At 31.6% G+C, this 26,349-nt stretch overlaps 2 protein-coding genes across 2 annotated transcripts; both read right to left on the reverse strand.

Moving 5' to 3' along the window:
- Positions 1-1,868: 1,868 nt before the first annotated feature.
- On the reverse strand, positions 1,869-7,229 carry LOC129808315 (cytochrome P450 6a22-like). The gene is made up of 2 exons (XM_055858157.1): positions 6,185-7,229; positions 1,869-2,308 (listed from the first exon to the last, which is right to left on the reverse strand). The coding sequence occupies exons 1-2, from the start codon at positions 7,227-7,229 to the stop codon at positions 1,869-1,871; spliced, it is 1,485 nt and encodes a 494-aa protein (XP_055714132.1).
- On the reverse strand, positions 7,220-22,748 carry LOC129808311 (cytochrome P450 6a22-like). Its single transcript, XM_055858151.1, has 3 exons — positions 21,776-22,748; positions 10,172-10,429; positions 7,220-7,843 (listed from the first exon to the last, which is right to left on the reverse strand). The coding sequence occupies exons 1-3, from the start codon at positions 22,614-22,616 to the stop codon at positions 7,428-7,430; spliced, it is 1,515 nt and encodes a 504-aa protein (XP_055714126.1). The 5' UTR covers positions 22,617-22,748; the 3' UTR covers positions 7,220-7,427.
- Between the last annotated feature and the right edge of the window lie 3,601 nt (positions 22,749-26,349).

The following is a 26,349-nucleotide window of genomic DNA, read 5'->3' on the forward strand; positions in this document are numbered from 1 at the left end:
TTTTAAGAATCTCACCTAATATTATTCATTGGTATTGTCAGATAATTAACTTAAATTTTTGGGCTATTTTTATCTCTGTCATTCATAGAAGCACAAAATATACCGAATCAGACTCTGTTGGACTTTCCAAGTTTAAATGTCAACTATGTCGAAATTTGGCATATTTGTGGAGCTCAGAGGCAAAATGACACATATCCTATGTTTTAACCATAGGATATGTGTCATTTTGCCTCTGAGCTCCACATTTATCCTACAACAATTCATTTTATCTTGATAAAAATGTCTAAATGTGCGAGACCATTTAAGCTCAGTGTGACCATAAGGGTTTACCCTACCCTAGCAAGAAACTTTTTATACCCTCGAATCAGGTTCAGATTAGATTGTCCCAAAATCCCAGTCTTGTTTGGGAGCAATAGAGGTGATTATCATAAGTTATGAAATTAGGTTTAAATTAAAATTCCATACAGCTGATTAGATTGGCTTGGCAATCTTGCTCTCTCTTCTTTACTGGCCTAGCCCCAATGAAATTTGAAACATATTGTAAAACCAAAACATACAACCAGAGAAAGGACACCTCCACCGGTTACTCCTGGAGGTTGGAATCAATGCTAAAACGGCGGTGGACCCATCAAGGTAGGGAAAGATCAAGAGTGAGATGAAATAAATTAAATTCAAATTCAATGTTATCTTTAATTAAAAAAATATATTAATTTTTATTATCATCATTATTACTAATTATAGATTTTATTTGCTTTTTTTAACATTACTCAATTTCCATTTCCTGAGCACATCTAAAAAACGTTACGGAAAACAGAAGCTATTTTTATAAATCGATAGGGTAAATTAATTAACCATTTAATTTGCCTTCTCAAACCAATTGTGAAGATAAATTGCAATATGGCGAAACAGAATTATTTTTAAAAATAGGAGAAAAAGTCCCATTTCAAAGATGCCTCACTTTCTCCATTAAGGTTTCTCGACTATATATTAGGTTTAGGAGTAAATGACTCTTAAATTATACAGATGTAAGAATAATTAATTACTTTAATTTAACAGGACACTATCACATTAACGACATTTATCATACGATTATTCTTATAGCCAGAATATTTTTCAATTTAATTTAAATTATTCCTCCGATAACATCTGTTAGATTAGTCAAATTTTATAAAATTAAAAATTTCTTTATATCTTTCCTTCTCCTATGTTCTGCATATATCTATTCCAGTTTCCCATACTCAAAATTAGATTGAACTTAATCGAATTTTTTGTTTTTTTTTTATTTTTTTTTAAACAGTTGAACGAAAAGGAATTTTGATTTCACTATTTTTTTTTAATTTAAGGAATGTTATAGAGCTTTAATTTAAAAATCCTAATTTTATTTTGATTAAAATTCTTAAATTTAATTAAGTTTGAAAATAAATTTCAAAATATTTTAAATTTATTTCTATTATTTATTTAATTGATAATAATAATTTAATTGAGACAGATCATAAAATTTGCATTCTACTGCAAGAAGCATCTGACTTCCTTTTGAGGCACTTCATATAGCTATTTGTTCTATGTTAATTAATTATTGTAGAGTAATAATCGTTTTGTGGCAATGACTGTGGTATGGAGATGTAGCCACAAAAGGGTTCCATATGACACAAATTATTCTCGACTAACTTGCGTTAAGTGATTGTGGCCTATGGGAGTGATAAGTGTCAATACAAACATATACTATCTCATGCTATTTTTACACAATTATTATGATACAGATAAAAGTACTCCAAATGTTGACTTTGCAAATTAAATTGACTTATTTCCAAGCTTATTTCTCAATTTTTCTGTGGATTTATACGAGGTTCAGTGAAAAAAAAATATGATTAAAGAAGAGTTTTTGTTTTCTCAAGAGATAATGAATCATCTCTGAGGCGTTCCACATTGAGAAAGATGGGTTTCTGTGGTTTCAGGAGAACCGTGTTTTTTGCCAGTTCAATGCTGTAGGAAGCGTCTGGAGTTGGGGAAAATCTGTAGTGACTGACCAATGCGGAAATGACCAATTTAACCTGATGGAGAGCAAATCGACGACCAATGCAGTGCCTTGGTCCATCGCCAAAGGGCATAAACATGCATGAATGCTGCGCTAGTTCCGGTCGATCTGGATTGAATATCAATGGATTGGAATGGAAGTTCTCATCACGGTGGATACCGTAGAGTGGGATAACCACAAGAGTATCTCTCTCAATTATTTTATTCCCAACTTTGAAGTCTTCTTTGGCCACTCGAAGGAAATTCCCTCCAGGAGGATACTTTCGCAGAGTTTCTGTGAATCAAAGTGAAAGAAAAGTTACTGTTAAAAGGAATTATTCATAAGACACATAAAGGTTGGATGAACTTGAGTGCTCCATATCCCTGTGATTTATATTTTAGATGAGTATGGCATTAAACCCAGATTTTTATTGTCCTGAGAGATATTTGTTTACACTTAAATTCCTCTTTTCACTTGGTTTTAAATTTAAAATACAAAAGCACCACAAATGAAAAACTTTAAAAGTCGAATTAAATTTTTAATGGCAAAGAAAGTTCTTTTTTTAAAGCTTCAAATTAACAGAGCTTCATTGCAGGATAACTCTCTGAAAATAAATTAAACTGTGATTTATGTACCATCCAAACAACTGATAATTTCAACTTGTTTTATTAAATTTTTAAATTTTCTTTAAATTAATGGTTTTCATAAAAACGGTTTACTCCTTTTTACTCACCGTAATAAATCGTATTATGTTCGAATAGTTTTATAACCCATTAAAAAATAAAATTATCAAAAATTCATGGAATTGCAAATCAATATAAAATTTATAATCATATTAAAGAACCTTGTATAAAAGGTTGATACACTTCGAAGAAAAATTATGACTAAACAAGCAATCACAAAAAAAATTGCTCCATTCTTAATTGAGATTAAAATAAAACATAAATAGTATACATCAACCAAAAATTAATTTGAAAATCATGCACTAAAATCAACTATGTAAGTCTAGACTTCTAGACACACTCCATAAAAGGTGTTTTTATGTTCTATTTTTGCTACAAATTAAACTTTTCTTATTGAAAAATAAAAAGTCTTCAAACAGAAAATTAAAAAAAAACTCATTTGCTTCAATTCTGATATAAAGATCAAAGCAAAAATTTCATTTTTTTTTTTTTATTCTAGAGAGATGTATTTGTGGAACTTAATGTGTCTTAGCTAAAAATCAATTGTTTCCTGATTTGACAGACTTATGGCTTCTACACACTGTGAGCAGTATTGGCAATATTAAACATATTGAAGCATATTGCTTGTGTAGGAAAAACTGTCAAAATTTCCTAGTATGCTAATGTCATTAATGAAATACTTTATCTGAAAATATCCTTGTTTTTCTGCTGAATTTGCTGAAGCATATTTGTAAGAAACAACCTAATAAAAAAGTTCATAAAACATGAGGAATCATAAACTTAATGAGTGGAAATGAAAACTATGAACCAGTGACAAACCTTTTATCTTTTCATCATACAGACATTCCCTGAAATTCTAAGTTAAATCTTTTAGCGTTAAACCTTTAAAACGAACTTTAAGGATTTATTCATATTCTCCAATAAAATAAATAATACCAAAGCTGAAATATAAAAGTTAAACTTCTTTAAAGGGTTACGTAGTCCTGTATGTAGTTCACGACATAGGAGCATATTTTTTTCAGCATATTAAAAAAATTATTTAATTCAAGCTGTTGGTCATATTAAAATACAAGATTTAAGCTATATTTTTTCTTTTTTAGTTTTTAAGAAACCATCCAACGAGCACTAATTTCTTACCAATTTCAATTCAGCTGAAAACATATGTATTTTCAGCTGAATTCTGCTAACCTTAAAACGCCACTCGCGAGGCAGTGTCATATCCATACATTTGGTTAGTACTTTTTGTTCGAGAACTGCTAACCTGTCAGCATATTTCTGCTGATCGATTCGAATAAAATATGCTGAAAGCCTTCTTGAACTAACTATGCTCGCTAGGCAAGACATGACATTTTAAATCTTGAAATATTGGTTATTTAATGGTAAATTTAATGGTAAATGGTATATTTAAAGACTGTTGGCAAGTCTTTTCCTGAAGAGAATTGACTTACCAGTCTAATATATTTCGAAATCGTACATTAAAAACTATCTAAAAACACATATTTCATAATGTTCGCCGAAATAATACAAGAACTACGAGCAAATTTATTTAAGTCGCGGTACAATGGCTGTAAAATTTTTACAAGGAAAAGTGAAAAGTTGCTTCACTTTTTATTAAGCTTGATGAGCCTCTGCGTGTAGTACACTGGGTTTATGTCTTGAATATTACGATTCTAACACATTAAAAAGCTTGATACATTCTCATCCAGACTTCTTGACATTAAAATCTTGTAGTTCTAGTTTCTATTATCTTGATCTTGGTCTTTGAATTTTGAATAAAATTTCTTTATGGTTTGTGTCTCAACTAACAATCTTGGCTAGAATATTTTCAAGCTTGTGCATGTGTATCGTACAACACGTACAACATAAAGGCCTTTGATATTTTACGTTTATAAAATATTTGTAGTTCTATAACTTTTGAATCCTTTTTTAAATCAAAAAAAAAACTTTTTTATCAGGGTTCCTGATTATTTAATTTTTTGCCTATTTAAGATAAGATTTTGCCAGGGGTCAGTTCTCCATTTCGGATATTCCGATGCATCCAGGCCACCAATTGGGCCCCTTATGCTTCCCCACTCCTATTCTATCTTATCCCCCGATACGGGTGGCCGCTCAATATCACAGCTCTGTGAGCAGTCAGTGCCGTTACTATGTCACAGCAGCCCTTCTCGGTGTGTGTTTGGGATCAGTGACAGCGAATATTTGTATCGACTGAAGTACCACTTTCAAGCCGAAACTCGTTCTCGTACCAGCCTCTATTGTTTAGGCGGTTCACTTTTTTTGCCAATATGCACCATTGACATTACTATTCCATTCATTCACTGGACGAATTCAAAGCCGATATGGCATGAGAAATCTTTTTCTGCTGCTGCTCAGCTTTGAACCCCAGACCTCGCAGTCATAGAGCTACTACTCTATCCACTGACCCACTCGAGGCCCTTTTTGCCTATTTAATTTTTATTGATTTTTTTGTCCCCTCCCCCCGCCCCCTTTCATCTTGCTCAAGTCTTAGGCCTTAGGCCTATTTTGACCGATATCTTGCCAATAAAATACCTAAAAGGGATCAAACTGTCAATAACTTAAAAGATAAATAATAAATAAATAAAGGAAACGGACTAAAACTTAAAATCCACTCCTATGATTTTTTTTTATATTTTTATTGATTATGAAATTATAAAATTTTAGTATCATCATAAGCAATAGCTTCCCTATATTACACAATTTTCTATCAAAAGTTTTGAATTGCTTTAAAGACGTACTAATAGACCTATTTTTGGCAATAAAATTTGAAAAAAAGAACCTTCAAAACACGGTCAAGGTATAACTTATCGAGTACACAAACCATTAGCAGTAATTTTCCAATAAAAAATTATAACTTTTATGAATATTCAGTTTTATTCTTCATTACCTACGCGTGTTCCTCAATTTTGTGTATTCTTCATCGAAATTTTTTCTTAATACAGTTTTACTTTATACGAAGTAATAAAGAAGAACTTTGGGAAAAGGTTTATGTATCAACTAACCTCAGGTATTTTTATCCAAACATATTTCTCACTCGACGTTTCTCTTCTTTTCCATTTCTCAACTGAGATTATATTCAATTTAATTTCTTATGTAATGTTATTTTCAAATAACGTCTGAAAATGGGTTAGGCAAAGTATGTAAATATGGTAACCGTGGTGATAAATCGAATTCTAAATGGTATGTGTCTCGGATGAAAAATTCAAATTTAATTGAAAAAATTATAAATTGCATTTTTATTTATTCCAAACCTGAGACAAATCTTTATGAATAAACGAGAAATTGTATTAATTACAGGCTTTAATAATTGCAGAAGAATAAGAATTGATTTATATTATTGCACTGAGCGACAGAATAGAAATAAATTTTTGAGTTATTCTTGTCAGACTATTTAATTCTTTTCTAACGATCAGTGTGTTGTATCCTTAATTCCAAATGGATAGCGAAACAGTTTTACTGAATAATTTACCATTCACGACTGCACTGAGTAGAGTCATTCGATTGATATCGTCCCAGGATAAATCACCTTGCTCCAGCTCCAGTATTTCTTCCCTCAGCCTCTCCTGAATTAATGGATTCCAGGCCAATTCGTGGAGACAGTAAGCAATAGTGATAGCTGAAGTTTCAAATCCCGCCACGAAGAAAATGAATGATTGGGCTGTGACCTGATTGCTGGAGAGTTTTCCCTCTTCTCTGAGTTTCTGCAACAATTGCGTGAAACTAGTTTGTTGCGTGAAATTTCCCTCTGGTTGCGTGCAATTGAGAGAGAGAAAGAAATCCTCAACGTCCTTTTTGGTGAGTTTCATGTGGAATTTTCTCGCTGTATTGCGAAAGGATTGCATAAAGAGGTGCTTCAACATTTGCATGGGAGTCATGCTAAATATTTTGGCGGAAATGGCGCGAAAAGGTGCTGTATCGTCGAGGATGGTGTTTGGGTTGATACCAAAGACACATTGTCCGATGGTATCGATGACGTACCTTCCAGATAAATCGCTCACGTTGATGGTGGGATTGTGGGAGGTTTTAGCACCAATGCAGACTGCTAAACGTGAGCTGACTTCCCAAATAGCATTATGGAACACTCTTGTACGAGTTGGTGAGAATAGAGATGATACGGTACGCCGTAAATCCCGCCACTTCTCACCTTCTAGCGAAAAGAGGTGGGCTGACAGTGGATCATCCACTTCATTGAAGTACACTCCCCGATCACTGAAGTGGACGAACTTTCGCACGAGGATGTCTCTGACTAGATTGAGATCAGTCACCATGGCTACTGGTCGAGTGAAATAGTACAAACCAACAAAAGCTTGACCACTTCCCCGGAATTTCTCATAAACGCTCTTCATAAGTTCAGCAGAGTGCAGAGTTCGACCTACTTCTCTGATGTTGCCAAAGGGAAAGCTCGGGGGCATCTGGATAACCCCTCGACGTGCCCAATATGTGAATTTGAAAGAAATATACCACCAGACAAGTAACACAGTAGCACCAAGTGCAAAAAACACAGTACAAGGCATGATTCACAGACTTTATTACTGCCAAAATAAAAACTTCCTACTTTCTCTGTACAATTTTAGTGTCAGTTTAACAAACTGAGCTGAGCATGGGATTTGAGCCAACATTTATACCATTAAAATCCTCATGAATTTTCACGACAGTAGATAAAAACCTTTTAATTGGAAAACCACAGTCGTAAAAACAGCCACATTCTGCATTTAGCACCTTTCCACCTGCAACCAGCAATCCCCAGCAGGTGAGAGGAGGCCAGTGGACTTCACATACTCAATGGGATACTTGGTCTTAGCACATGGAGATAAATTGTAATTCAGCAGGGTGCAAATTATTCCAATCTTCGTTTGCATCATGCCAAATCTCATTCCAATGCAATTACGAGGTCCTTCACCGAATGCCAGGAAAGCATAGGGGTGCCTAGCCCTTATGGCTTCAGGACTAAAGCGTTCTGGGTCGAATTTTTGGGGATCGGGATAAATTTCAGGATCATGATGTATTCCCAAAACCGGAATAAACACTTGGGTTCCTTTCTCCAGAACCACATCGGTCTTTGGAATTTTGTAGTTCTCTCTGACGGTGCGTGTTAGGACCCCACCTACTGGGTGCTTCCTCAAGGTCTCTTTAAATAATGAAATTGTACATTTATCTTATCTTTCACAAGCTCTTTTAAGGCAGAATCACACTAATCGTCAAATTCTCTACTAAGGTAAAGTGATATAATTTGGAATTAGTGTTACAAGTTGGACAATTCGTCGGTACAAGTTGGACATGGTTTTTTTTCTTGAGAAATACAGTACAAAGTTTGTTTTTAAGCACAAGAAACCAAATTATAAAACTAAAGCATTAAAAATATACAAATAAAAATGAAGTACTAAATTTATCAAGAAAAAAAGCCCTGTCCAAATTGTACCATTGTCCAACTTGTACCACTTTACCCTATCGCCGTCAAAGTCTTACTGTTTTTATCAAATCAACTTGTCTATCACATTTTCTAAAATAGTAGATTAAAAATAATTAAAGATGGTGCAGAACAAACACAAATTAAAAATTTGTCGCATAAATTGGAATAATTTATCCGAAAAACAAGGAATGATCAAGTTTGAGAAAACAGATGAAGTAAAACAAATTTGTAATAAAATCAATTAACAAAATAAAATTGAAGTCATAATTTAACAAATTTAGCTAAGGCACAACCCATATTTACGATTTCTTTTTCTTTGCTGTATGTTTTCAACATTGCGAAATACCAACTTTTACTTAGCATTTCAGGATTTACGATGTATAAGATTAAGAAACCCAAAGAAATAAAACAGATTGTAAAAATAGTAATTGTACAAATTTAGCTGAGATACAAACCTGCCATATCGTTTACTGATTTGCTATACATTGTAAAAACTAATTTTTATTTAGCATCTCAGGATTTACGATAGATAAGATTAAGAAAAAAAGAAATAAAGCAGATTTTAAAAAATATTTGATAAAAAACTTCGCGCAATAATTGAATGGCTAATAAGCTCAGACACAAACTTCGCTCACATTTAATTACTTTGATTTGTGAATTACTTTGATTTTTGATATTCTTTCTTCATAATGTAATTTTATCTAATATAATAAAATTCAACTACCAATATAAGAAAATGGAATATTAATTCTGTCTTATTGAAACAAAGTGTAAAATAAACGGTAAATGAGGAAATTTTTCGAATAATACTAGAACAATTTAGCCGAGACGCAAACCGTACTACCAGCTCCTTCAATTCGTCTTATTAAGAATCTCATTGCTTCTGCATCTTTTTAGTATTACTCTATCTAATGTTTAGAGCATGCTATAAGGGCTTAGGACATCAAAAAACAGAAACATTTTTTTTCCAAAAGTTGAGCGAAGAACGAATTAATTATTCGAGTAGGGGAGATTGGGGCAGATAAGCCACGCATGGTATTAGATAGTGGGATGTTATAGGCTGTCTTAGAAAAAATATTGAAAAACCACTAGGGGAAGGTTAGCAGGTTCGTACTAAAAAAGGAGTCCAAGATTTAAGATTTTTTACTGAATGCCAAACAAATCGAATCAATTATATCACTATATTGTTACGGAAACGAGATTAGAAGATGTGATAGTATGATGAGGGTGATGATCACCAAAATGTAAAGTCAATGCAAATAAATGTAATAGTGCAAATTCCTGGTGTAAAAAATTCATCCCTTGCGACCCCAGTATCTCAATTTCGTTACAATATCAAAAAAATCTCTTACTTATTGGGTTCATAATTCTGCCTCACAAAATTCCTGGAAGTCCTTGAATTTTCCTCTTCAGGAAAATGAAAATGTAGCGGCACTTTTTACCAATGTGCCCTGGTTAACTCATTACGATTTTAGGCCCGTTTTTTTATTTTTGCTTCTAGAACCCAGGAAAAAAAGCCTAGGCTCCCAATTTTGCCAGGAAATATAAGATGTGGGATTAGCTATTAGAACATATGACCGTGGATGATATTCATTTGGTAACTTGGAAAAATCAACATTTACAAACCTGTGACAGACGTTACGAACCTGCAAAACCTTCCTCTACTTATTCGAATTAAACATATCCCTTTCTGTTCTTTGAAATACTTATCAGCCTGATCAGCCTGTTACAAACATTTTTTTTTTACAAATCATATGCAATGAAAAATATCATTTGCTGGCTAAATCTGTTCCGGTCTCCCTTATAAATGTATAAATTAGCCAAGATACAATCTTCCCTTGTATTCTTTGAATTTTCTTTAATTTTTTATTTTAATTAATTTTTTTTATTACTTTTTCGTATGTTTGCGTTTTTTTAAAATAATTCAGTGATGATGAAACTTCATATTTATGGTCAGCATTTGACGGTCCATGTGATTATCTTTTAATTGATATTTACGACAGTCACAACAGTCATCGTTGTTAAATTATTTTTTTGCAAACTCACCATTTATTACCTGCTCCAAATACTTCATTTCTGATAAGCTTTCATATGTGATTTGATTGTCGTATCGTTCAAGAACCGCTCTTATCTCTTGGCGTAGACGATTCTGTATCTCAATATTCTGAGCTAATTCCAGCAAACAGAATTTCATTGTTGTTGAGGAAGTCTCAAATCCAGCCAGAAGGAAGAGAAATGCATTTGAAATCACCTGGTTTAGTGTGATTTTCCCAATATCTTTTCCAGGATCGTCATCCAGTTTTCCTGACAAAGAGCATATATTTACTCAAGTTGAAACAGAAAACTTTGTATGCTTTTGCAATTAACAAATTGCTTGATTTTCAACAAAAGTTATGAAATTTTTAGACAATAGAGCAATGTAACTTATATGTTTATAAAACTCAAATTTAATTATAAATTTTAAATTGATTGTCCACAAATTTTAGGAAAATTGCACGCATGCAGAATAATCACATCTGGTTATACACAAAATTAATTGAAATTATGTACAATATGAAACTGTTAAAAGGGGTTTGAGGGGTTGTTTTGGACATATAAGCATATGTGTTTTTCTTTACTGGGTTTAAAATTAGCTGAAAGATATAACTTTGAATTTTGGTATTGGTTTAGGAGGTTTAGACCCTGAATAGACCTATGGCTGAAACCGAGTGACGACTAAGTTAAAAATAATGGATGGATACAATTGTTAACTGATTATAATTACGCTAAATCGTCTCTCAGCTAATCCTTAAATCTGTGTGGGCTCTTATTCTACCAATGCTTGATTCATAAAGAAAGAACTGATGAACCAAATTCGATATCTCTAGAGTAGGTTCGAAGTCCATAAAAAATAGTCGGACAATGTAAAAGAAATCGATAAGAGTGTGCCAAAAAGGATATTTTGACCATAAAGATGAAGATTCTTTTTCTAATTTTCCATTATTTCATTTACCATTTGTTTTTCTTTTCATTTCTAATAATATATTCCCTTCATCCGTTTCTGTCTATTGAAATTTTCGTCTATTCGAGATAAGCATTTTCATTAAAATAGATAATAAAGCCCAATAATCTTACAATAAAAAACTTGAAGTTCGTGTCATTACTATACGAATTACTTCAGATTAATTTGTAATGATACTCGTTAATCTCAATTGCTCAATTGCACACTTGAATTAGCAATATCGATTTATTAGAACAAAAAATATGTCTTTATGAAATAATAACATCACTATGACAGTCATAGAACATCTATTAATTTTGAATCCTCGATTTGGCCATGTTCATAATTCTATAAATAATTGTAATTTTTTGCAAAATCGTTAAATCGTTTAAAACTTTTTTGTTTTTAATTTTAAACCTTCAAACAAATAGATTAAGAATTGAAGAAGCAATGTAGAAATGGGTTGATGAACCCAAAAACTACTTCAAAACAAATTTATTTCGGAATACATCTGACTGAAATAGACATGGATGAGTCTAGGGTACCTACACCCCGGTTCTTAGAAACAAACCCTACTGGTTTGTTTCTAAGATAAATTTTCAGTACTCTCCGTTACAACTTACTCAAGAGTGCCTAGACTAAAATAGAAAATTTAGCAAATTATATCGAAACCTTTTGAACTTCAGAGGGATACTTCCGGTGATTGCTAGTGAAAAGGTAGTCACTGTAAGATGAAAACACTTTTTCGATTTTGCCCAGAGCTTTCGATCCTAATGGGGATCTTCTTCAATGATCAACTAAATTGTGTTTTCAGAGCTTCTATAGGAATTTCAACAGAAAATTCGCACTTTAAGTCTTTTAAAAGTGCACTAAAAGACTTGTTTAATACTTGGTTCTGTAACGCAGCTATTTTGTTTCTTGGGTTGAGAGCTTCTACAAGAACTTCAATACAAGATTCTTATTATAATCCTTTTAAAGATGCATTAAAAGACATGTTAAAATCTTGATTCTATAACACAGGCTTCAGACGTAAGGATTAACTATATGACTTACTTCTCTAATTTCTTATCAGGTAAGAATTTTTGGAAAATTTTGAGTACGGTTTGAATATAAAATGTGAATGATCCATTAGTTTCTGAGAAACCAATAAAACTGCTGGTTATACAGGACTTGAAGTTCTTTGAAAACTGGGTTGAATGCGTTGAATGTTTAGTCTAAAGACCGCTCAAGGCAACTATTTTGCTTTTCGGGTGATTACTATGCGAGTTAATAGGGTGGCTGAAAAAAATGCAACAAACTAAAGCGCTATATTATCTTCATTTTTGTTCAACTTTTTTGAAATAAAGAAAAAATGGTAGTAAAAACATCAAAATTTTAAAATATTATCGGTTTTGTTCAATACGATCTTATTTTGACTTAATTATGGTCATAAGGCTGTCAGAAAATGCATCGTAGTTTGCACGAATGTCAGCTTTCTGAATGTCCTGCTATTCACAAGGAAGGCTTGCCTTCAGCTCATCGACACTTAGCTACTTTTTAGTCCTAACCTTGACCAACAAAATGTTTCTCTTGGAGAAGTCAAACGATTTTGCTTCCAAGAATTGTGGAGATCATTGTTTTCCCAAAATGAAGTGAGAAACGTTTTTTTAGCCAAATCTTGTTCGGAGCGTGATTTCCGCGACGTTGTCGAGTCTTAATCGAACTTCCATTACTTCTTACTAAATTTTTTGTTTTTCCACGACTCCAACACTCCTTCCAGGACAATTTCCAGAAACACATTGGTATTCGTTTTGACGGTATAGCCTAAAAACCCAAATGGAAAGCGATAATTTCTCTTCAAGGAAGTCCAGACCTTTAAATAAGGTGGTCCTTGAGTCAAAGACCACCTTATTTAAAGGCTGGACTTCCTTGAAGAGAAATTATACCGGTGGTCATTCGAACGTCTAAATTATCGTATGATTTTTCCTTCAGATAGACACAATCATTTTGTTTGCACATCAATTGCTCAATTGAAAATTTTTCTTATCAGAAAAAAAGACATTCTGAAACTGACGATGAACTTGCAATCGAATTTACTCCTTCGTCGATCGAGCATAACTCTTCACCAAAGGATTTTAAAATGCTACTAGTATACCTGTACCATCAAGTTATGTTTCGAAAAACTGAAAGTTTAATTACTTTCAGGGTTTTCAAGAACACTACACTGAGAGAAATCCGAAAAAGTTAAAATAACATTCCGAAAATGTTAATTTTACCCTGCAATATTGATCCTAAATCAGTGTAAATATTACACAGAGAAAAATTTTGAGTTAGAAAAAATTAAGAAACGTGGTTTTGAATCAAGAGTACAAGAATTTCAAACTATTTTCCCCTATAATTGAGATATTTTGCGCTTGAATTTCTCTAAAAGAGTATGATAGTTTAAAAAATAGAATAAATTGTGCTTAATAATAGGAGAACAGTGGGTTTGATTTTAGAGAATCGTAGTTTTGAACACTGATAGAGCATACAGAAGTTTTAAAGTTAGTAGGTCATGGTTTTGATTTTAGAGTATAGAGGTTTCGAGTTTAGACTATTTTGGTTTTGATCTTAGCGAAATCATCGTTTCGAAATAAGAGTATAGTGGTTTTGAATTCTATTATACTATTATGGTCTTGATTTTAGAGTATTGTGGTTTTGATTTTAGAAACTTATGGGTTTGATTTTAGAGTATCGTGGTTTTGATTTTAGAGTATCGTGGTTTCGATTTTAGAGCATTGTGGTTTTGATTTTAGAAACTTATGGTTTTGATTTTAGAAACTTTTGGTTTTGATTTTAGAGTATGATGGTTTTGATTTTAGAGTATCAGGGTTTTGATTTTAGAGTCTCATGGTTTTGATTTTAGAGTATCAGGGTTTTGATTTTAGAGTCTCATGGTTTTGATTTTAGAGTATCGTGGTTTTGATTTTAGAGTATCAGGGTTTTGATTTTAGAGTCTCATGGTTTTGATTTTAGAGTATCAGGGTTTTGATTTTAGAGTCTCATGGTTTTGATTTTAGAGTATCGTGGTTTTGATTTTAGAGCATTGTGGTTTTGATTTTAGAAACTTATGGTTTTGTTTTTAGAAACTTATGGGTTTGATTTTAGAAACTTATGGTTTTGATTTTAGAGTATCATGGTTTTGATTTTAGAAACTTATGGTTTTGATTTTAGAAACTTATGGGTTTGATTTTAGAAACTTTTGGGTTTGATTTTAGAAACTTATGGGTTTGATTTTAGAGTCTCATGGTTTTGATTTTAGAGTATCAGGGTTTTGATTTTAGAGTATCAGTGTTTTGATTTTAGAGTACCATGGTTTTGATTTTAGAGTACCATGGTTTTGATTTTAGAGCATTGTGGTTTTGATTTTAGAAACTTATGGTTTTGATTTTAGAGTATCATGGTTTTGATTTTAGAAACTTATGGTTTTGATTTTAGAAACTTATGGGTTTGATTTTAGAAACTTTTGGGTTTGATTTTAGAAACTTATGGGTTTGATTTTAGAGTCTCATGGTTTTGATTTTAGAGTATCAGGGTTTTGATTTTAGAGTCTCATGGTTTTGATTTTAGAGTATCGTGGTTTTGATTTTAGAGCAATGTGGTTTTGATTTTAGAAACTTATGGTTTTGATTTTAGAAACTTATGGGTTTGATTTTAGAAACTTATGGGTTTGATTTTAGAAACTTATGGGTTTGATTTTAGAGTCTCATGGTTTTGATTTTAGAGTATCAGGGTTTTGATTTTAGAGTATCAGTGTTTTGATTTTAGAGTACCATGGTTTTGATTTTAGAAACTTATGATTTTGTTTTTAGAAACTTATGGGTTTGATTTTAGAAACTTATGGGTTTAATTTTAGAGTCTCATGGTTTTGATTTTAGAGTATCAGGGTTTTGATTTTAGAGTCTCATGGTTTTGATTTTAGAGTATCGTGGTTTTGATTTTAGAGTACCATGGTTTTGATTTTAGAAACTTATGGTTTTGTTTTTAGAAACTTATGGGTTTGATTTTAGAAACTTATGGTTTTGATTTTAGAAACTTATGGGTTTGATTTTAGAGTATTACGGTTTTGATTTTAGAGTCTCATGGTTTTGATTTTAGAGTATCGTGGTTTTGATTTTAGAGCATTGTGGTTTTGATTTTAGAAACTTATGGTTTTGATTTTAGAGTATGATGGTTTTTATTTTAGAGTATCATGGTTTTGATTTTAAAAACTTATGGTTTTGTTTTTAGAAACTTATGGGTTTGATTTTAGAAACTTATGGTTTTGATTTTAGAGTATCATGGTTTTAATTTTAGAAACTTATGGTTTTGATTTTAGAAACTTATGGGTTTGATTTTAGAAACTTATGGGTTTGATTTTAGAAACTTATGGGTTTGATTTTAGAAACTTATGGGTTTGATTTTAGAGTATCATGGTTTTGATTTTAGAGTCTCATGGTTTTGATTTTAGAGTATCGTGGTTTTGATTTTAGAGCATTGTGGTTTTGATTTTAGAAGCTTATGATTTTGTTTTTAGAAACTTATGGGTTTGATTTTAGAAACTTATGGGTTTGATTTTAGAGTATCATGGTTTTGATTTTAGAGTCTCATGGTTTTGATTTTAGAGTATCGTGGTTTTGATTTTAGAGCATTGTGGTTTTGATTTTAGAAACTTATGATTTTGTTTTTAGAAACTTATGGGTTTGATTTTAGAAACTTATGGGTTTGATTTTAGAGTGTCGTGGTTTTGATTTTAGAGTATTGTGGTTTTGATTTTAGAAACTTATGGTTTTGTTTTTAGAAACTTATGGGTTTGATTTTAGAAACTTATGGTTTTGATTTTAGAGTATCATGGTTTTGATTTTAGAAACTTATGGTTTTGATTTTAGAAACTTATGGTTTTGATTTTAGAAACTTATGGGTTTGATTTTAGAAACTTATGGGTTTGATTTTAGAAACTTATGGGTTTGATTCTAGAAAATTATGGTTTTGATTTTAGAGTATCATGGTTTTGATTTTAGAAACTTATGGTTTTGATTTTAGAAACTTATGGGTTTAATTTTAGAGTCTCATGGTTTTGATTTTAGAGTATCGTGGTTTTGATTTTAGAGCATTGTGGTTTTGATTTTAGAGTATCGTGGTTTTGATTTTAGAGCATTGTGGTTTTGATTTTAGGGTATCATGGTTTTGATTTTAGAAACTTATGGGTTTGATTTTAGAAAATTATGGTTTTGATTTTAGAGTATTATGGTTTTGATTTTAGAGTATCGTGGTTTTGATTTTAGAGCATTGTGGTTTTGATTTTAGAAACTTGTGGTTTTGATTTTAGAAACTTATGGGTTTGATTTTAGAGTAGCATGGTTTCGATTTTAGAGTCTCATGGTTTTGATTTTAGAGTCTCATGGTTTTGATTTTAGAGTATCAGGGTTTTGATTTTAGAGTCTCATGGTTTTGATTTTAGAGTATCGTGGTTTTGATTTTAGAGCATTGTGGTTTTGATTTTAGAAACTTATGGTTTTGACTTTAGAAACCTATGGGTTTGATTTTAGAAACTTACGGTTTTGATTTTAGAAACTTATGGGTTTGATTTTAGAAACTTATGGTTTTGATTCTAGAGTATTATGTTTTTGATTTTAGAGTATCATGGTTTTGATTTTAGAGTCTCATGGTTTTGATTTTAGAGTATCAGGGTTTTGATTCTAGAGTATTATGGTTTTGATTTTAGAGCATTGTGGTTTTGATTTTAGAAACTAATGGTTTTGATTTTAGAAACTTATGGGTTTGCTTTTAAAAACTTATGGGTTTGATTTTAGAAACTTATGGGTTTGATTTTAGAAACTTATGGTTTTGATTTTAGAGTATCAGGGTTTTGATTTTAGAGTATCAGTGTTTTGATTTTAGAGTCCCATGGTTTTGATTTTAGAGTATCAGGGTTTTGATTTTAGAGTCCCATGGTTTTGATTTTAGAGTACTATGGTTTTGATTTTAGAGTATCGTGGTTCTTTTTTTTAAAAAAAACTTATTGTTTTGACTTTAGAAACTTATGGGTTTGATTTTAGAAGCTTATGGGTTTGATTTTAGAAACTCATGGTTTTGATTTTAAAATATTATGGTTTTGATTTTAGAGTATCAGGCTTTTTATTTTAGAGTCTCATGGTTTTGATTTTAGAGTATCAGGGTTTTGATTTTAGAGTCTCATGGTTTTGATTTTAGAGTATCGTGGTTCTGATTTTAGAGTACCTTGGTTTTGATTTTAGAAACTTATGGTTTTGTTTTTAGAAACTTATGGGTTTGATTTTAGAAACTTATGGTTTTGATTTTAGAGTATTATGGTTTTTCTAAAATCAAAACCCTGATACTCTAAAATCAAAACCATGATACTCTAAAATCAAAACCATAAGTTTCTAAAATCAAAACTACGATACTCTTAAATCAAAACCATGATACTCTAAAATCAAAACCATGATACTCTAGAATCAAAACCATGATACTCTAAAATCAAAACCACAATACTCTAAAATCAAAACCATGCTACTCTAAAATCAAAACAACAATACTCTAAAATCAAAACCACAATACTCTAAAATCAAAACCACAATACTCTAAAATCAAAACCATGATACTCTAAAATCAAAACCACGATACTCTAAAATCAAAACCATGATACTCTAAAATCAAAACCATAATACTCTAAAATCAAAACCATGAGTTTCTAAAATCAAAACCACAATACTCTAAAATCAAAACCACAATACTCTAAAATCAAAACCACAATACTCTAAAATCAAAACCACAATACTCTAAAATCAAAACCATGATACTCTAAAATCAAAACCATGAGACTCTAAAATCAAAACCATGATGCTCTAAAATCAAAACCATAATACTCTCTAAAATCAAAACCATGAGTTTCTAAAATCAAAACCATGATACTCTAAAATCAAAACCACAATACTCTAAAATCAAAACCACAATACTCTAAAATCGAAACCATAATACTCTAAAATCAAAACCACAATACTCTAAAATCAAAACCATGATACTCTAAAATCAAAACCACGATACTCTAAAATCAAAACCATGATACTCTAAAATCAAAACCACAATACTCTAAAATCAAAACCATGATACTCTAAAATCAAAACCATAAGTTTCTAAAATCAAAACCACAATACTCTAAAATCAAAACCATAATACTCTAAAATCAAAACCATGAGTTTCTAAAATCAAAACCATGATACTCTAAAATTAAAACCATAAGTTTCTAAAATCAAAACCACAATACTCTAAAATCAAAACCATGATACTCTAAAATCAAAACCATAAGTTTCTAAAATCAAAACCACAATACTCTAAAATCAAAACCATGATACTCTAAAATCAAAACCATGATACTCTAAAATCAAAACCATGATACTCTAAAATCAAAACCATAAGATACTCTAAAATCAAAACCATAAGTTTCTAAAATCAAAACCACAATACTCTAAAATCAAAACCACAGTACTCTAAAATCAAAACCATGAAAAAATCAAAACCATGATACTCTAAAATGGTACTCTAAAATCAAAACCACGATACTCTAAAATCAAAACCACAATACTCTAAAATCAAAACCACAATACTCTAAAATCAAAACCACAATACTCTAAAATCAAAACCACAATACTCTAAAATCAAAACCACAATACTCTAAAATCAAAACCACAATACTCTAAAATCAAAACCATGATACTCTAAAATCAAAACCATAATACTCTAATCAAAGCCATGAGTTTCTAAAATCATGATACTCTAAAATCAAAACCATAAGTTTCTAAAATCAAAACCACAATACTCTAAAATCAAAACCATGATACTCTAAAATCAAAACCACGATACTCTAAAATCAAAACCATGATACTCTAAAATCAAAACCATAATACTCTAAAATCAAAACCATGAGTTTCTAAAATCAAAACCATGATACTCTAAAATCAAAACCATAAGTTTCTAAAATCAAAACCATTATACTCTAAAATCAAAACCATGATACTCTAAAATCAAAACCATAAGTTTCTAAAATCAAAACCACAATACTCTAAAATCAAAACCACAGTACTCTAAAATCAAAACCATGATACTCTAAAATCAAAACCATGAGTTTCTAGAATCAAAACCATGAGTTTCTAAAATCAAAACCACAATACTCTAAAATCAAAACCATGATACTCTAAAATCAAAACCGCAATACTCTAAAATCAAAACCACAATACTCTAAAATCAAAACCACAATACTCTAAAATCAAAACCACAATACTCTAAAATCAAAACCATGATACTCTAAAATCAAAACCATAATACTCTAAAATCAAAACCATGAGTTTCTAAAATCAAAACCATAATACTCTAAAATCAAAACCATAAGTTTCTAAAATCAAAACCACAATACTCTAAAATCAAAACCACAATGCTCTAAAATCAAAACTATAATACTCTAAAATCAAAACCACGATACTCTAAAATCAAACCAACAATGCTGTAGAATCATCACCACAATAGTCTAAAATCAAATCCCCAATACTCTAAAAGAATTCAAAACCACAATAGACAAACATCAAAACCAAAGTACTCTAAAAGCAAGACAATAATATTCTAAAATCAAAACCATATTAGTCTTAAATATTTCAGATTAAGCAACATACTTCAGTGGAGATGAATTCCGATTGGAAAAGTTTATATAAAAATATCGAAATAAGACAGACTATGAGAGGTTCTAAGCCTTGATACTCTAAAATCAAAACCATTATACTCTTAAATATTTCAGATTAAGCAACATACTTCAGTGGAGGTAAATTCCGATTGACAAAGTTCATATAGAAAATTGAAATGAAAGATGCATATGAGAGTTTCATGGAAGTGAATACGCGCGCATCATATGCATCACGTGGAAAATATATAACATTCACAAAAAAACCCTCAAATTGCCTTGATTCAAAACCTCAGAATACTCTACTTTCAGAACCAGCAATACTCGACAATCAACACAGCAAACACTCCAAAATCAAAACCATGGTACTCTAAAATCAAAACCATGGTACTCTAAAATCAAAACCATGGTACTCTAAAATCAAAACCATGGTACTCTAAAATCAAAACCATGGTACCCTAAAATCAAAACCATGGTACTCTAAAATCAAAACCATGGTACTCTAAAATCAAAACCATGGTGCTCTAAAATCAAAACCACGATACTCTAAAATCAAAACCATAAGTTTCTAAAATCAAACCCACAATACTCTAAAATCAAAACCATAAGTTTCTAAAATCAAACCCATAAATCAAACCCATAAGTTTCTAAAATCAAAACCATAAGTTTCTAAAATCAAACCCATAAGTTTCTAAAATCAAAACCATAAGTTTCTAAAATCAAAACCATAAGTTTCTAAAATCAAAACCATAAGTTTCTAAAATCAAAACCACAATACTCTAAAATCAAAACCATAAGTTTCTAAAATCAAACCCATAAGTTTCTAAAATCAAACCCATAAGTTTCTAAAATCAAAACCATATGTTTCTAAAATCAAAACCATGATTCTCTAAAATCAAAACCATGATACTCTAAAATCAAAACCACAATACTCTAAAATCAAAACCATAAGTTTCTAAAATCAAAACCATGATACTCTAAAATTAAACCCATAAGTTTCTAAAATCAAAACCACAATGCTCTAAAATCAAAACCACAATGCTCTAAAATCAAAACCACAATACTCTAAAATCAAAACCATTTTTGCTACAAATTCAAAACTATTTTTCTCTAAATTTAAGAGTAAAAAAGTCTAAATTCAAAGCTACTGAATTTCAAAACCATCGTACTCTAAAAAAGAAAATGCTCTTATAGAAATTTTTTCTTAATTTAAGCGAAATTTAAGAAAAAAATTGCTTGGAGCAAAATCGAACCCTTAGTTAGAGTATTTTTTTCTTGAATTTAGAGGGTAATTTTTCTCTGTGTACCATTTTTAGGTGTATTAGAGGTTAAATTAACCCTTTTTCATGTTAATTTTACCCTTAAAAAGGTGTAAATTAACATTAAAAAATGTTGATTTATTTTTACACCTGAAAAGTGTTAAAGTTATGAAGAAAAGAAGTTAATCACACCCTCTTTGTTTTCTCAGTGTAACGATAGCTGCTTCCGCATCTCCTGCAAAATATAGCGGCATTAAATTGCTACGTTTAAGTTCCATTATGGTTTAAAAAAGTTTTACGAAATATTATCGAAAATGCTTTTGTAGGCTTTTAGCCAATAAAATGAACTACCACTATGCAAAATATGAAACGGCTGTCACCAGTGGTTTGATAGCTATGCGCTCTGAATATTGTTGCATTTTTCAGCCACCCTGTAGAATGTTATAAAAAGGGTTTGAGAGCTTATTCTTCTAAAACGTCTTATTAATAGAATTCTAAGATATTAATGCAAATACTTTACTACTGAAAGTATTTAAATCGAAATTCTTGTCCAAACTAACCCCATCTATCCCTACACCTGAATTAATATCTTTGTTGTGCGAAAGAGCATTTTGCAATGAGAGTTTAGTTCGTATTTCGAAACCAAAATGTATAGATATAACTCAACAAAAGCTCCGACAGAGAAGAATTATGAGCTTTTAGATATCCCCATTGCAATTGCATACCTTTGTTCTTCAGTTGAATCAAGAGGTTTAGGAAATCATCCCTCTTGACATCCTCCTTCTCTCTATATTCTACTGTTTCCTTGACGATTCTCGTGTAAAAATCACTGATGTCCTTCCTTGTCATCTGAAGACGCAAAAGTCTAGACAAACCCTTGAAGGTAGTGATGAAGAGACGCTTGAAAGCTCTTCCCTCAGAATTATCAAAAGCTTTCTTTCCCATTCGCAAAAATTCTGCATCCGGGTTGTCGAGGCTGTTGCATTCAAGTCCAAAAGCACAATTACCAATTATATCGATTGTGAAACGTGATAGATAATCACCAAGCTCTATGTTATTAGTCTTCGTGAGATCTTCATTGAGTCTCATTATGAGCTTATCTGAGGTGCTTATCATTATGGGAAACATGAGTTTCATTTTGCCGCTGGTGAATGTTGGGGATAGTTTGGACCTGAGATTCTTCCATCTTTCACCTTCAATGGCAAGTAGATGACCCGTCAGTGGATCATCTCGTTCATTGACATAGAATCCGCGATCATGAAAATACTGGAAGTCCTTGACTAGCATAGTTTTCACAAAATCCAAATCCAAAGCAAGACCAACCGGTCTTACAGTTAGGAAAATTCCACCAAGAGGCTTTCCTTTGCCCTTCATTTCGAAATAGAACTTCTTGGCCAATTCAAAGAAATGCACAGTCTTGCCGAGATTTTGAAGATTTCCCTTGGGAAAAGTTGCCGGTATGTAAGGGACTCCTCGTTCTTTCCAGTAACCATATCTACGCTTCACAAAAGAGACTCCCAAAAAAATCACCGCAACAAAGAATAGCAGAAAATCTAAAGCACTCATTGTTAATTTTTGGAATTAAATTATATTGCAATAAAGAACAGAAATTTTCTTTCAATTGGAAAGTCAGACTAGCACAGCCGAAATACGCAATGGAACTAATAGCTCTTCTATTCTATACCAAGAATTCTCACTGAAACATATTGCTCATGGAAATAAACTATATATCCATACACAACATATACCACAGAAAAAATCAACAAATACATATTATTTATAAAACCAACACAAAAAGAAAAATAATGCTAAGCCGCGATTTTACTGGTATTTGTAGAGGTTTAGTGGTGATGGTTTTGTAAACAAACCGCGGAAAGCTTACAATTTTTGTATAATCTCGGGCGATTAATCATTGTCATGTGATATACAAATATTAAATTAGATATAAAAGTGCATTGTATTCCATTCTTGATTTTTTATTTCACTTCACAAAAGTCAAATCAAGAAAAAAACACTAATTGAAGCATTAAGTATATTGGGAAATTGTTGCAAAAGCTCATAAAACTTTTATGGTCTTTCGTCCCAAACCCCCACTAGTTTATGAATATATACTCCTGCTCAGTAGAAAATGTCATAAAATTTCTCCACCGATCCAAAAGTCCATAATAAAACTCACAAATTCTATGATAAAATTCAAAGCAAATAATTAATAAATTTATGGTATATTTTCTCAGAAAAGCTTCTCAACAATGTTACTATTAATATGTCTACATATTTTCTGCCTTTTCCATTAAAAGTTTAACAACGTCAAATAAGTTAAAAAAAAGAAATTATATTTCGTTCTACTTAAAAAAAAGTTTTATTAGGTGTTTTTAAACTGCTGTTAATATTCATGAGTAATTAGAGTAATTACTCGGTGAAGTTAAAGAAAAAGCTTTCATGCAAATGCGACTTTTAATGTGTCCTTATATGGAGCTTTTTATGTAGGGATATAAAGTGAGTAAAATTAAGCCTCATGAAAACTCAATTATCAGGAGATAGTTACTATATAAAACTAGAAAGTCCACGGTTTGAAGTCCACTTGAAAACACATTGAAAATCCAAACTACAGGGTGAGTCAATTTAACTGTAATTAAATTTAGATCGCTATTTCTTTGAAACCGTTCGAGATACTATGCTCAAATTTTGCATAAAGTTAGTTTATTTTATTGGTTACAGGCCCACAAAAGCATTTATGAAATATTTTGTGATTTTTGTTTTATCCTTAATGGCACTCAAACATGCTGGCGCGATTGCTCTATATTTGACCGAAAGGTTCCAATGGTTATCTTTAGGTCCCTTCAAAACCTGAATGGGATTAAATTTTTTGAGTTTAGAAATATAATTCGATTACAGGGATACTGTCAGCATTATAAAACTCTATGGTCTATGTCGAACAGTATTACATCCTTGTCAAGCAAGCATTATTCTTAAGGTGAAGAAGCTATCTGAACGAAATCTGCGACCACTGGTAAAAATAAAAGAATCAAATTGATCCAAATTTGATCCTTTTCGAAATAATGAATCAAAGGATATTGGGACAGAATGGGATCAAAGGCAAAAATGTATGGAAATTGGTCTATGTGGCGACCACAGATGAGCCTAGGTGCATTTTATAGGTAATAGTGTACACAGAGAAAAATTTTGAAGTAGAGAGATTCCATAACAATGGCATCAAAATCAATACCATAAATTCAATGCCATAAGTATGCCAAAATCTCTTAAATTCAGATCAGTTTTGGCATTAACTTCAAATTATCCTCCAAAACTAATGAAATTGTGGCATTAATTTTAGTACATTTTGGCATTGATTTTGAAAAACCCGAATTTTAGCAACAAATGGCATTGAATCTAGAGAATCCTGTATAGAAATTCAAGAGATTTTGGCATCAATTTTAGAGCACTTTGGCATTGATTTTGAAAAAACCCGAATTTTAGTAACAAATGTTATTGATTCTAAAGGAACGGTGTCACTTTAAGAGCATTGTGGCATCAATTTTAGAGCATCGTGGTATCAATTTTAGAGCATAGTGGTATCAATTTTAGAGCATCGTGGTATCAATTTTAGAGCATCGTGGTATCAATTTTAGAGCATAGTGGTATCAATTTTAGAGCATCGTGGTATCAATTTTAGAGCATCGTGGTATCAATTTTAGAACATTGTGATATCCATTTTAGAGCATCGTGGTATCAATTTAAGAGCATCGTGGTATCAATTTAAGAGCATTGTGGTATCAATTTTAGAGCATTGTGGTATCAATTTAAGAGCTTCGTGGTATCAATTTTAGAGCATCGTGGTATCAATTTAAGAGCATCGTGGTATCAATTTTAGAGCATTGTGGCATCAATTTAAGAGTATCGTGGTATCAATTTTAGAGCATCGTGGTATCAATTTTAGAGCATCGTGGTATCAATTTTAGAGCATCGTGGTATCAATTTTAGAGCATCGTGGTATCAATTTTAGACTGAGTATTCATTGATTAAATTCTGTTAATAAATCTTTGAGATATAAAGTTTAAAGTTTTGACTTTGAGCCCTTGTGTTTCAATGTCCTCCTACGCATGTTATGCATTGTAAAGACATATGCTTTTATGTCCATTTTGAGAATATGCAGTCATTTAATATATTTTATGTTACAACTTATTCTTTCTTTTAAAAAAAGATAGTTTAAATGCGCACATTTCATATAAGAGATTATTTTTCTTCTATGAAAATTTTTTTTTTGCTCTAGAACATTTCCCCCATGGTTGAGAACTTTGGTCCTGGAACAAAAGTTATTACCTATACCATGACCTATTCAATGATATAGGTCTCATTGGTGGTCGCACCATAGACCACTTTTGCACATTGTCCTTTCAGACTATGAATGCACATTTTTATCATAAATAGAACATGTTAATTTGATCCATCCGTTGCAAAATTATCAAATTTGGGTCAATTTGATCCTTTTATTTTCACCGAGTCATAGCTTTAGGCAAACGGTCCCTGAGATGCTTCTATCGCAAATAACCACGAGACAAATATCTGTAGCCTTAAAAATTCCAAAAAGAAGATTTTATCGATGTTCAAGAAAAAGTTATGCTCAATTGGGTGACTGAGTTGCTTTGCTTGGCGGTTAGAGGCCAGTTGCCGATGATTAGCTTCTCTGATGGGTAAAATTATCCAATTGAGCAATCCGTAAACAAGTAAAATGGTTGTGTCTACCTAAGGGAAGGGTCATACTATAATTTCAACATTTGGATGTCCACCGGAAGTCAAGGACCATCATTTTTTTATGGTATGGACTTCCGCGATGTCAAATTATAGCTTTCCTTTGGTGTTTTTGGACTTAGGGGTCAAAATGAATATCAATTGTATCGGAAAATTGTCGCGGAAGGAGCTCTGTAGCCGTGAGTATACAAAATAATCCGTTAGAAATAGTGGAGATTCCAATAAACTCCGGAACCATTACAGAAATCGCGCATCAAAGAAGATTGGCTAAAAAACAACGTTTCGTTCTTAATTGCAAATTCTCTCGACTTCCCCAAAAGGGGAATTTTGTTGGTCAATGTCATGACTAAAAAATACCAGAGTCTGCTGAAGGCAGTCCTTCATCTTGAATGGGCTCACATGCATGAGTCTCATCTTCGGGCAGCGTGCGATGCGTTCATTGATTAACATAGGGCTATTATCAATTTCAAAGATTTTAAATAGATTTTCAAATCTTGACTATTTTTTGACTTTTTCTCGTTTACTTCAATAAATTTCATTTTCAATTAAA

Source organism: Phlebotomus papatasi, chromosome 3 (assembly GCF_024763615.1).
Source record: "Phlebotomus papatasi isolate M1 chromosome 3, Ppap_2.1, whole genome shotgun sequence".
NCBI lineage: Eukaryota > Metazoa > Arthropoda > Insecta > Diptera > Psychodidae > Phlebotomus > Phlebotomus papatasi.